At 44.4% G+C, this 14350-nt stretch overlaps 1 protein-coding gene across 7 annotated transcripts in view; it reads right to left on the minus strand.

Annotated features, from left to right (window-relative positions):
- The window catches only part of LOC120064272 (mitogen-activated protein kinase kinase kinase kinase 4-like), a 102569-nt gene that overhangs the window by 48479 nt on the left and 39740 nt on the right, over positions 1 to 14350 (minus strand). For all 7 annotated transcript variants that reach the window (XM_039014721.1, XM_039014725.1, XM_039014724.1 and 4 more), the window contains exon 3: positions 2315 to 2371. In XM_039014721.1, coding sequence (XP_038870649.1) covers positions 2315 to 2371 — 57 coding nt within the window. The remainder of the gene's footprint in view (positions 1 to 2314; positions 2372 to 14350) is intronic.

The following is a 14350-nucleotide window of genomic DNA, read 5'->3' on the forward strand; positions in this document are numbered from 1 at the left end:
GAGAGAGAAAGCACGAGAAAGATAGAGAGAGCACAAGAGAGAGTGGAAAGATGGAGAGGCTGTGTCTGTATCAGGGCTTTTACTAAGAACTTCTGACTACTATTGAATCACAGTGAATGATAGCCACCAACAGCAGCCTTTCTGCTAGGTTAGGGGAGCAGGCCTCTAGATAGTACAGCCCTCTGCTCTGCCGCAAGTAGACCTAATGTGATTAGAAGTTATACAGTGAGACACAGAGGCAGGCAGAGGAGTGGTAGGTAGAGAAAAAGCAACAGAGGAAGGGAGAGAGGAGAGATGGGTAGTGATGGGAAAGAGAGCAAGACAGAGAGAGATGGAGCAAGACAGAGGGTGTGAGGGAAAGCAACCAAGAGAAAAAGGGCAGCGATAGGAAGAGAGGGAGAGAAAGAGGGACAGAAGAGCGAGACAGTGGTCAAGAGAGGTGAAGAGAGCCAAGTGGCTGAGCGCCTTAGACCCCTCCCATAATCCCACTGCACTTCAACTGAACCTTCTGAGAGGAGGAGGAAAGAAACTCTCCCTCCCTCCCCCTCTCTGTGCTGTATGTAGGACAGGATGTGGTATCTGGGTCAGGGCACATATGCTGAGATGAGCCTGTAGAGTAAAGTGAAGCTAGAACTATACTGGAGCTGTCTCTAGATCTACTGTAGTATGTTCTATACAGGAACAAACATACATGGTAGGGAGCTTGGCCAGAAGTACTAGGCTGACAATACATGCTTCCATCCTAGGCATGTTTCCATCCTAGGCATAGACCCTATAACTGGTGTGCACCACCGCTACACACCTCAATGATGCTACCTGACTCTGTTTCTTGAAGTAGTAGGCTACAACAACACAGTTCAACAAAATATACCGAAAATACCTCAAGTAATAGCTCACAAACAGATGTTTTCTGCTGACCAGGAGTTCCTGGATGGCACATATCATATGTCCTGTCGGTTCACTAGACTAGCTTATCTATCCCCCTGCAGGACAACCAGAGAACATTTTCAAAAATAAACAAGCTACTCCAACCCAACTCTCGCTCCTGGCAAACACCCAAACCTCAACTGAATTGTTTATTTTACAAAACGGCTTTAAAAACCCTCCTCTCAGAAAAGAGCTGATGTGTGTAAAATATCTCTAACATGTGTAGATCACCAGTAGGACTGTATACACGGCAATACTCTCATTCTCTGTGCTCCTACGGACTATCCATCCTTCTCCCTGTCCTAATCGCTATTCCATCTTTTCTTTAGTCTCTATTTTGCAACGTTCACATGAGAAATGAAAGGATTGTGCTCAGATGTCTTTTCAAATCAATTATTAGAGACAGGGTAGGAAGATGCTTTGTCATGTAGACAAATACAGTCTAACATTTGCTTAGTGACAATAGCCTGGGTCTGTCTTTCTGTTCAGGCACCATAAGAGACACCGTTAAGGCAAATGGGTGGAGGCAGACACTTAGTACACACACACACACCTCGAAGGCAGGCTGACTTCACAAGACATGACAGGGGGTCCATAGAGACTGTGTGCAACCCTCCTCCAGAGTATCTGAACACCAGACCTCTCAGCACTGCCTAACGCTGCCCTGGGCTACATAAAACCACCTCCATCCAGCTCCAAACACAAACTCAGCTCTGTGGCATGAAGAGGAAAAACACGGAGGTTGAAGCACTACATTCATATAAGCCTGATATTATGGCTATTTTAGGAGGGAAAATATTGACTAGGGGAATTGGGGAAAGGTTTATCTTGGCGACTGTTGCCACCCTGCTACAGTATTTGTGTTTTGGTTCAAATTAAAGACATACTGTATCTAGGGCCTCGGATGCAATAAAACTCAACTTGGGATATGTCCCAAATCTACATGGGCTAGAATGTGGCTATGGAGTATTTATTATTAAGCATAGCTGGATCATTAAGCATAGCTGGATCAAGTACTAAAGATCTATTCTGTGATCCAGATTTTTACTTGATTTGGTCTTGACATAACGTCTGACAAGGGATGTAATTTGTGTATCTAATGGTTTGGGTCTTAAAAAGGAAATGTCTCTCTGAGGAGCCTATTGGAGGGAATATAAAGTCTAGAATGAGTCCAAGGAAGGATTAGACCATGATGTTATAAATCAACAGATTATTCAGGAAGTAGTCTATCAACACTGGGAACCAAAATGGAACTGTTAATGAATGGAAGTGAATGTGTGGGAGCAAATGGACAACCAAGTAAAGCTATGGCGACTACCAAGTAAAACTGTCAGTCAAACCAGCTCTCTGTTAAATCACACACAAACCCAATCGAGCACCAGTTTACCTCTGTGACGTCCATGACCTTGATGGCCGCCAGTTGTCCTGTCTTGACATGTCGGCCCTGCAGAGAGAAAAAGGGATGAATTAATGACGTAATTTCAACCCTGACATGCAAAGTATCCATGTGACGTAGTTTCAGTCAGAAAGACCTTGAGTGCTTGATCCCAGACTAAATACTGGAGATTCCTTGATTCCTAACCATGAGTTATTACTCTACATGATGATCATGGAAACACCAGACATCAGATACCTAAGCAACAACCCAGTCCATATCATTGAGTCAAGTACTAAAGATCTATTCTGCCATGCTTTTCTCTTTTCAGCTGAAACCAGTCTTTAGTTACCTCACAATGTGAATGACTCTAACCACTGCAGACTTCAATGACATCATATTTTCTGTTAACAGAGGAAGCAGCAGAATAGAGGGGACCACTCTGCAGTGAAACTGCCAGACAGAGAGAGGGTCAGTGAAGGGTAGGGGAATAACACTGCTGCAGGATTGGGTTTCCTTTGTCTGAACCGGCGACACCTGAGCTGGACCTGACCCCCACTGTCTAAAATGGGAGAGTCCGGGCGTTGAGTGATGAGGGATTAACCCACTTCAACAAGGCGGGGGAGGGGGTAATGAGGGGGTCACAGGCTTTGTTGGTCTGACTGGAAGCAGACTAGTAGAATGACTAGAACAAAGAAAGAAGTGGGTTCACAACCTTGCATTAAAACATTGCATTTTCTACTGCTTAAAAATCATAATCACAGTAAGCTAGTTGTAAGAGATAGAGAGAGAGATGAGAAACAGAGAATCCCAGAGTCACGACAGATCAGTTGTATGGGCCATATGTCAGTGCTGAGTTTGGGAGTCAGTATCAGAGTGCTAGTCTTTATCCCAGAATGCTTTAGTCTCCTCAGTGCCCTGCTTGGAGCAATCACCATGACAACCTGTCCTACCACGGCTTTTAACAGAGAGGGAGGAGAGAAGGCTGAAGTAGAGGAGTGACAGGTTTAGTGAGTGTGTGTGTGTCCATCCTCAGGGCTTGGCAATCCTGCCTGAGTCGCACTAGACAGGACACAGATTTAAAAGCTCTGCCGAGAGAGGACTCTGACAAAGACACCCCACCAAGGGCAGGGATCTCAGCCAGGCAGCAGCAACACAGGACCTCCCAGCACAGGACCCAACGAGGACCCTGCCAGCTACCATACAGACTGCACCACAACACCCTTGGGCTGCCCAGGGATACGCCAGACCAGAAAGGCCCTATAAATGAACCACACACTCCCTATCAAACAGAACTGGACTAACTATTTCCCTGTTTAATGACAGGCATGGTGTAGGCAGCTGTGGTCCTGGGGGGGTCCTGTCTGGGAGAGGGGGTAATCTAATCTGGAGATCTGTCTAAGGACTGTGGGGATTAAAGAATGTCTCACCAGTCCACATTTACACAAACACACATACGTACAACACAAAGAGCAGCCTGTTGTAAGCATAACAGAAAATGTCCCATCACTGTTATATACCAACAACTACATACAACTAAATTGCAGAGTTACAATTCCTATACTGTTCATGAATTGAATTGGTCTTTCGATAATGGTGCAGAATGGTCATCTAACAGCGGTGTTATTACCCAGCGATGTTATTACCTTGACAAGACCTTTAGTGTGAGAAGGCTTGGCTGAAGTCCAGTAAATGGCTTCTATCATTGAGGCCACTCCAGTCATGAGTCTCTCTAACTCCTATCAGTGTGCTGTGAGGCTTTCAGAGGGACGGTAATGGACTCATTTGGCTCATGTGTGTGTGTGTGTGTGTGTGTGTGTGTGTGTGTGTGTGTGTGTGTGTGTGTGCGCAATGGATGACTCAGCTAAACTGGTATAATGGCCACACATGCTTGAGGAAGATGGATGCTGCAGTTAAATGGAAGCTGATGGAAGTTGACCACTGGCGTCCTTCACTCTGAGTGACCACTATGTACTCAGACACACACACACACACACACACACACACACACACACACACACACACACACACACACACACACACACACACACACACACACACACACACACACACACAGACAGTACAAGTCAAATATTGCACACAACTACTCATTCAAGGGTTTTCTTTATTTTTACATTTTCTACATTGTAGAATAATACTAAAAACATCAAAACTATTAAATAAAACATGTGGAATCATGTAGTAACCAGAAAAGTGTTAAACAAATCAAAATATATTTTAGATTCTTCAAAGTAGCCACCCTTTGTCTTGATGACAGCTTGCACACTCTTGGCATTCTCTCAACCAGCTTCATGAGGTAGTCACCTGGAATGCTTTTCAATTAACAGGTGTGCCTTGTTAAAGGTTAAATAGGGGAATTTCTTTCCTTCTTAATGTGTTTGAGCCAATCAGTTGTGCTGTGACAAGGTAGGGGTGGTATACAGAAGATAGATTTTGATTTGGGAAAAGACCAAGTCCATATTATGGCAAGAACAGCTCAAATAAGCAAAAATAAATGACAGTCCATTACTTTAAAGACATGAAGGTCAGTCAATCCGGAACATTTCAAGAACTTTGAACGTTTCTTCAAGTGCAGTTGCAAAAACCATCAAGCACTTTGATGAAACTGGCTCTCATGAGGACCGCCACAGGAAAGGAAGACCCAGAGCTACCTCTGCTGCAAAGGATAAGTTCATTAGAGTTACCAGCCTCAGAAATTCCAGCCCAAATAAATGCTTCACAGAGTTCAACAGACACATCTCAACATCAACTGTTCAGAGGACACTGTGTGAATCAGACCGTTGTGGTCGATTTGCTGCAAAGAAACCACTACTAAAGGACACCAATAAGGAGAAGAGACTATAAGGAGAACACGAGCAATGGACAATAGACCGGTGGAAATCTGTCCTTTGGTCTGAGGAGTCCATATTTGAGATTTTTGGTTCCAGCCGCCGAATCTTTGTGAGGCGCAGACTAGGTGAACGGAGGATCTCTGCATGTGTTGTTCCCACCGTGAAGCATGGAGGAAGAGGTATGATGGTGTTTTGCTGGTGACACTGTCAGTGACTTATTTAGAATTCAAGGCACACAACCAGCATGGCTACCACAGCATTCTGCAGCGTTACGCCATCCCATCAGGTTTAAGCTTAGTGGGACTATCATTTGTTTTTCAACAGGACAATGACCCAAAACACACTTCCAGGCTGTGTAAGGGCTATTTGACCAAGAAGGACAGTGATGGAGTGCTGCATCAGATGACCTGGCCTCCACAATCATCCGACCTCAACCCAATTGAGATGGTTTGGTATGAATTGGACCGCAAAGTGAAGGAAAAGCAGCCAACAAGTGCTCAGCGGCGTCTGGTAAGACAAGGAAGGGGTGGTGGTCGATGTATTTTTGTAAACAACAGCTGGTGCACGATATCAAAGGAAGTCTCGAGCTATTCCTTGCCTGAGGTAAGGTTTCTCATAATAAGCTGTAGACCACACTACCTACCGAGAGAGTTTTCACCTGTATTCTTTGTAGCTGTTTACATATCACCACAGTCAGGCTGGCACTAAGAAAGCATTGACTGAGATGTATTCCGCCATTAGCAAACAACAAAACGCTCACCCAGAGGCGGTGCTCCTAGTAGCCGGGGACTTTAATGCAGGGAAACTTAAATCAGTTTTAACAAATTTCTATCAGCATGTTAAATGTGCAACCACCTATACTCCCCACACAGAGACGCATACAAAGCTCTCCCTCTATTTGGCAAATCTGACCATAATTATATCCTCCTGATTCCTGCACCAGTGACTAGATCAATAAAAAAAAAAGTGGTCAGATGAAGCAGATGCTAAGCTACAGGACTGTTTCGCTAGCACATACTGGAATATGTTCCGGGATTCCTCCAATGGCATTGAGGAGTACACCACGTCTGTCATTGGCTTCATCAAAAAGTGCATCAATGACGTCGTCCCCACCATGACTGTACGTACATACCCCAACCAGAAGCCATGGATTACAGGCAGCATCCGCACTGAGCTAAAGGCTAGAGCTGCCGCATTCAAGGAGTGAGACTCGGAAGCTCATAAGAAATCCCGCTATGCCCTCCGATGAACCATCAAACTGGCAAAGCATCAATACAGGACTAAGATTGAATCGTACTACACCGGCTCTGACGCTCGTCGGATGTGGCAGGGCCTGCAAACCATTACAGACTACAAAGGGAAGCACTGCCAAGAGCTGCCCAGTGACACGAGCCTACCAGACGAGCTAAACTACTTCTATGCTCGCTTCGAGGGAAATAACACTGAAACATGCATTAGAGCACCAGCTGTACCGGAAGACTGTGTGATCACGCTCTGCACAGCCGATGTGAGTAAGACCTTTAGACAGGTCAACATTCACAAGGCCGCAGGGCCAAACGGATTACCAGGGTGTGTACTGCAAGCATGCGCTGACCAACTGGCAAGTGTCTTCACTAACATTTTCAACCTCTTCCTGTCCGAGTCTGTAATACCAACGTGTTTTAAGCAGACCACCATAGTGCCTGTGCCCAAGAACACTAAGGTAACCTGCCTAGGACTACCGATCCGTAGCACTCACATCTGTAGCCATGAAGTGCTTTGAAAGGCTGGTCATGGCTCACATCAACACCATCATGCCAGAAACCCTAGACCCATTCCAATTTGCATACCGCCCCAACAGATCCACAGATGATGTAGTCTCTATTGCACTCCACACTGCCCTTTCCCACCTGGACAAAAGCTCAGCGTTCAACACCATAGTGCCCTCAAAGCTCATCAATAAGCTAAGGACCCTGGGACTAAACACCTCCCTCTGCAACTGGATCCTGGACTTCCTGACGGGCTGATCACCAACAACAACGAGACAGCCTAAAGGGAGGAGGTCAGAGACCTGGCCGTGTGGTGCCAGGACAACAACCTCTCCCTCAACGTGATCAAGACAAAGGAGATGATTGTGGACTACAGGAAAAAGAGGACTGAGCACACCCCCATTCTTATCGATGGGGCTGCAGTGGAGTAGGTTGAGAGCTTCAAGTTCCTTGGTGTCCACATCACCAACAAACTAACATGGTCCAAGCACATCATTACAGTTGTGAAGTGGGCACGACAAAACCAATTCCCCGTCAGGAGACTGAAAAGATTTGGCATGGTCCTCAGATCCTCAAAAGGTTCTACAGCTGCACCATCGAGAGCATCCTGACTTGTTGCATCCCTGCCTGGTATGGCAACTGCTCGGCCTCCGACCGCAAGGCACTACAGAGGGTACCATTACATCACGGGGGCCAAGCTTCCTGCCATCCAGGACCTCTATACCAGGCGGTGTCAGAGGAAGGCCCTAAAAATTGTCAAAGACTCCAGCCACCCTAGTCATAGACTGTTCTCTCTGCTACGGCATGGCAAGCAGTACCGGAGCGCCAAGTGTTGGTCCAAGAGGCTTCTAAACAGCTTCTACCCCCAAGCCATAAGACTCCTGAACATCTAGTTAAATGGCTACCCAGACTATTTGCAGTGCCCCCCCCCCTCTGTTGTCATCTATGCATAGTCACTTTAATTAACTCTACCTACTCCCTCAAATAACCGGTGTCCCCGCACATTGACTCTGTACCGGCACCCCCCTGTATATATTATTATTTTTTACTGCTGCTCTTTAATTACTTGTTACTTTCATCTCTTATTCTTATCTGTTTTTTTTTAAACTGCACTGTTGGTTAAGGGCTAGCCGAGTAAGCATTTCACTGTAAGGTCTACACCTATTGGTGCATGTGACTAATAGAATTTGATATGTGGGAATTCCTTTAACCTTTCTAGGACACACGTTCCGCTAGCGGAACCCCCCCCACACATTCCGCTGAAAAGGCAGCGCGGGAAATTCAAAAATATTTTTTTGAAATATGTAACTTTCACACATTAAACTTCTTCTCAATAGGGGGTGCTATTTGCACTTTGTAATAATTTCGTTCCCAAATTAAACTGCCTCGTACTCAATTCTTGCTCGTACAATATGCATATTATTATTACTATTGGATAGAAAACACTCTCTAGTTTCTAAAACCGTTTGAATTATATCTGTGAGTGAAACAGAACTCGAGTTAGAGCTATCCTATGAGGATGTGAGAATGCAGAAATCTGCTTGCTGTTCTGAGATCGGTTTATAAATATGCCTGTCTTCTATTGGTTGAGATGCACTGCATACGTCTTCCCCTGGGTGTCAGCGAATAGTGAGAGTTGAAATGGGGTTGCTAGGCAGAACTGAGAGCTTATAAAAGACCTCGGAACAAAGTGTCCGGCCTTTTTTCACTTCGCTCTGACGCAGGGAGGACATCTGGCTGTGGCTCTAGAACGCTCCGGTTATAGGCCTTAGATATATCCGGTCATGTTTTTATTCGTTATAGGTGTTAAAGACATCATAAGGTAGTTAATTTAAACCGACTTATAGCAGTTTATATCAGTTTATTGCGATTTTCTGGAATTTCTTTGTCACGCGCTATCACGAGTTGGACACCTCTCCTGCACATAGCTAGCGTTAGCTGCTATTTCTACAGGAGAAGAGGACATCTTTCAACCAAAAGACGATTGTTCTGGAGAAAGGACACCTTGCCCAAGATTCTGATGGAAGCTCGTCGAATAGTAAGAAGTCTTTATGCTGTTAATTCGTATTTATGTTGACAAATGTTAAACAATAATTCCGCCATGAATTTTGGTGCGGTCTCGCTTTAGCGCACGCTGTATGCGCAGTAACGTTAATTTTAAAAATCTAACACAGCGGTTGCATTAAGAACTAATGTATCTTTCATTTGCTGTCCAACCTGTATTTTTTAGTCAAGTTTATGAATAGTTAATCGATTAGATTAGGTGCCTCTCCAAGATGGCGCCGGACAGATTGCTTGAAGTTTGGCCACTAATCACATTGTATAACCACGATTTGTGCCGCTACATATGCACATTTTCGAACAAACCCTATATGCATTGTGTAATATGATGTTACAGGACTGTCATCTGAAGAAGTTTATGAAGGTTAGTCAAAAATTATATATCTTTTGCTTGCTTGTTACGATCGCTAACCTTTGCTGCTGGTAAATGGTGTTGTGTTTCTGGCTATTGTGGTAAGCTAATATAATGCTATATTGTGTTTTCGCTGTAAAACACTTAAAAAATCTGAAATATTGGCTGGATTCACAAGATGTTTGTCTTTCATTTGCTGTACGCTGTGTATTTTTCAGAAATGTTTTATGATGAGTATTTAGGTAATTCACGTTGCTCTCTGTAGTTATTCTAGTCGCTTTGGTGAGAGTTGTGATGGTGGCTGCAATGGTAAACTATGATTTATACCTGAAATATGCACATTTTTCTAACAAAACATATGCTATACAATAAATATGTTATCAGACTGTCATCTGATGAAGTTGTTTCTTGGTTAGTGGCTATTTATATCTTTATTTGGTCGAATTTGTGATAGCTACTGATGCAGAAAAAAAATGGTGGAGTAAAAAAAGTGGTGTCTTTTGCTAACGTGGTTAGCTAATAGATTTACATAGTGTCTTCCCTGTAAAACATTTTAAAAATCAGAAATGATGGCTGGATTCACAAGATGTGTATCTTTCATCTGGTGTCTTGGACTTGTGATTTAATGATATTTAGATGCTAGTATTTACTTGTGACGCTATGCTAGGCTATGCTAGTCAGCTTTTTTACTGATGGGGGTGCTCCCGGATCCGGGTTTGGGAGGAATTAGAGGTTAACAAGTCCAATACAGCAAATGAAAGATAAACATCTTGTTAATCTACCCATCGTGTCCGATTTAAAAAATGATTTACAGCAAAAACACAACATATGATTATGTTAGATCACCGCCTAGTCCAAAAAACACACAGCCATTTTCCCAGCCAAAGATAGTAGTCACAGAAAGCAGAAATAGAGATAAAATGAATCACTAACCTTTGATGATCTTCATCAGATGACACTCATAGGACATCATGTTACACAATACATGTATGTTTTGTTCGATAATGTGCATATTTATATCCAAAAATCTCAGTTTACATTGGCGCCATGTTCAGAAATGCCTCCAAAATATCTGGAGAAATTGCAGAGAGCCACATCAAATAACGGGAAATACTCATCATAAACTTTGATGAAAGATACATGTTTTATGTGGAGTATGATGTATATTTCTGTTATTTGTATGTGAAGCTGGTTGAGAGAATGCCAAGAGTGTGCAAAGCTGTCATCAATGCAAAGGGTGGCTACTTTGAAGAACCTCAAATCTAAAATATTTTTTGATTTGTTTAACACTTTTTTGGTTACTACATGATTCCATAGTTGTGATGTATTCACTATTATTATACAATGTAGAAAAGAGTACAAATAAAGAATAACCCTGGAATGAGTAGGTGTCCAAACTTTTGACTGGTACTGTATATATACACTGCTCAAAAAAATAAAGGGAACACTTAAACAACACAATGTAACTCCAAGTCAATCACACTTTTGTGAAATCAAACTGTCCACTTAGGAAGCAACACTGATTGACAATAAATTTCACATGCTGTTGTGCAAATGGAATAGACAAAAGGTGGAAATTATAGGCAATTAGCAAGACACCCCCAATAAAGGAATGGTTCTGCAGGTGGTGACCACAGACCACTTCTCAGTTCCTATGCTTCCTAGCTGATGTTTTGGTCACTTTTGAATGCTGGCGGTGCTCTCACTCTAGTGGTAGCATGAGACGGAGTCTACAACCCACACAAGTGGCTCAGGTAGTGCAGCTCATCCAGGATGGCACGTCAATGCGAGCTGTGGCAAAAAGGTTTGCTGTGTCTGTCAGCGTAGTGTCCAGAGCATGGAGGCGCTACCAGGAGACAGGCCAGTACATCAGGAGACGTGGAGGAGGCCGTAGGAGGGCAACAACCCAGCAGCAGGACCGCTACCTCCGCCTTTGTGCAAGGAGGTGCACTGCCAGAGCCCTGCAAAATGACCTCCAGCAGGCCACAAATGTGCATGTGTCTGCTCAAACGGTCAGAAACAGACTCCATGAGGGTGGTATGAGGGCCCGACGTCCACAGGTGGGGGTTGTGCTTACAGCCCAACACCGTGCAGGACGTTTGGCATTTGCCAGAGAACACCAAGATTGGCAAATTCGCCACTGGTGCCCTGTGCTCTTCACAGATGAAAGCAGGTTCACACTGAGCACATGTGACAGACGTGACAGAGTCTGGAGACGCCGTGGAGCATGCAACATCCTCCAGCATGACCGGTTTGGCGGTGGGTCAGTCATGGTGTGGGGTGGCATTTCTTTGTGGGGCCGCACAGCCCTCCATGTGCTCGCCAGAGGTAGCCTGACTGCCATTAGGTACCGAGATGAGATCCTCAGACCCCTTGTGAGACCATATGCTGACACATGCACATTGCACATGCACATGTGGCCTGCTGGAGGTCATTTTGCAGGGCTCTGGCAGTGCACCTCCTTGCACAAAGGCGGAGGTAGCGGTCCTGCTGCTGGGTTGTTGCCCTCCTACGGCCTCCTCCACGTCTCCTGATGTACTGGCCTGTCTCCTGGTAGCGCCTCCATGCTCTGGACACTACGCTGACAGACACAGCAAACCTTTTTGCCACAGCTCGCATTGACGTGCCATCCTGGATGAGCTGCACTACCTGAGCCACTTGTGTGGGTTGTAGACTCCGTCTCATGCTACCACTAGAGTGAAAGCACCGCCAGCATTCAAAAGTGACCAAAACATCAGCCAGGAAGCATAGGAACTGAGAAGTGGTCTGTGGTCACCACCTGCAGAACCATTCCTTTATTGGGGGTGTCTTGCTAATTGCCTATAATTTCCACCTTTTGTCTATTCCATTTGCACAACAGCATGTGAAATGTATTGTCAATCAGTGTTGCTTCCTAAGTGGACAGTTTGATTTCACAGAAGTGTGATTGACTTGGAGTTACATTGTGTTGTTTAAGTGTTCCCTTTATTTTTTTGAGCAGTGTATATACATACACACACATAACGTAGCAACCCTTTGCATTGATGACAGCTTTGCACACTCTTGGCATTCTCTCAACCAGCTTCACATTGAATGCTTTTCTCACACTATGAGCATGCACACACCCAGTACAAAGCAATATCCTGTGCTTATTGCCTACTCAGTCTAGCCTCTTTCCCTCACCTTGAGAATTTGTAGAACACATTATCTCTCTCCAAAGGCTTTTATGCAATTTTAAGTGTATATGAGTTTGAGAGAGAGACTTGGGTACAGAGGTGGCGGGGGGAGAGATGGAGGAGAGGTGGCAGGGGAGGAGGGAAAGGGAAGAACAGAAGAAGAAAAAAAGAGGCTGAAGGCCAAGTTTTTCTGCTGATCTAAGCAGGTTTTCCGGCAGAATCTGGGAAAAGAGTGTGTCGACTGGACCTAATCACAGCCCCTCCCCACACACAAACTCTCAGATACCGCCACAGACTGGGTGCATACGGTAGGCAGGGCTGGTATAGGTGCTCTGACTGTCATGATGTCAGTTTCAGCCTTTGGCTGTGTCTCAATGAGCTGTCTCTCACTCGCTCACTATTTCCCTCCTTCCCTCGCTCTCTGCTTCAAGGGGTTTGGTTTTAGGCCTCTTTGAAGTAAAATAACCCACAAATGATTGGCACCCAACCAGCTCACTTTCAGAGGTTTGCATGTGTGCGTGTGTGCGTGTGTGTGTGTGCGTTCTCTCCCAGACCAATCACCGGAGGCCAACTTCACTATGACATCATCCTCCTCTCAGGTTCCTCTACTCCAGACAGTCTTGAGTCTGCCCTCTGTCTGCCTAACACAAACAGATGCACGCACACACACAAACAGGAGCATGCTCACACACACACAAAAGGACAATAACCCCCCCACCATGTGAGTGTTTCTATTTTCTGTGCATTAACTTCCCCATAACTTGCTCTATGACCAGTCTCTGTGCTGTATCATAATGTATCTTCTCTACCCAACCCTACTGAAAAGTCTGTATTCTCTGCCTCTAGTCAGTCAAATATAGGAAGTAGTGGTTAGTTTGTCTTACCTGCGGCTTGAATTGAATAAAAACAAATTACATAAAATAGACTAAAGTCCACCGTCTCAGTTGACTGTGCAAAACTTACATCTTTGACCACAAGCAAACCATTTTGGAGTGACTTCCTCCATAATAGTAATTTCACAAAACTTTGGTCATGTTCCAACAGTCTTGAAAGGCCTGTTTTCCTTCAACCTTCTAACTCCCCTTCCAATAATCACCAAGGGAAGGAGATGTGGTAATTAAGCCTTCTAGGACTATGGGGACCAGACCCCTTCAGTTAATAAGATAATCATTCTGGGAGTCTGACCTTTGACCCCAGCACACAAGGGGTTAATCTAGAGTCCTCATTAAAAGGACCAGAGCACCATTTGGCTTCCTGTCGACCTCCACAAACCATAACCCAACGCCCATCCCGAACTAACTAACCTCACCCCTTTTCTACAAATGGCAACAAATGGTGGAACATTAATTATTCTCCTATGCAGTAAATAATGGTGACAGTCAAGGACTGACTGGAACTAGTTAACCTCTTTGGGCTAGGGGGCAGTATTTTGACTTCTGGATGAAAAGCGTGCCCAAAGTAAACTGCATGTTACTCAGGGCCAGAAGCTAGGATATGCATATAATTGGTAAATATGGATAGAAAACACTCTAAAGTTTCTAAAACTGTTAAAATAATGTCTGTGACTATAACAGAACTTATATGGCAGGCAAAAACCCGAGGACAAACCATCCAGAAAAAAATAGGTTCAGCACCCCACTGTTTCCAAAGGCTGTCATGTTTAATATGAAGGGAAAACCTTTGTAGTTTGTAGTTTTTCTAAGTGGCTCCCATTTTGGCTGTAGTGTTTTCATGCGCGTGGATGAGAGTGCGTTCTTTGTTGTTTATCTCCGGTAAAGACAATAACAATTCTCTGTCTTAAATTTTATCGTTTATTTACGTATTAGGGTACCTGAGATTTGATTATAAACATTGTTTGACTTGTTTGGAAAAGTTTATTG

The sequence above is a fragment of the Salvelinus namaycush genome, chromosome 19 (genome assembly GCF_016432855.1).
Source record: "Salvelinus namaycush isolate Seneca chromosome 19, SaNama_1.0, whole genome shotgun sequence".
Taxonomy (NCBI): Eukaryota; Metazoa; Chordata; class Actinopteri; order Salmoniformes; family Salmonidae; genus Salvelinus; species Salvelinus namaycush.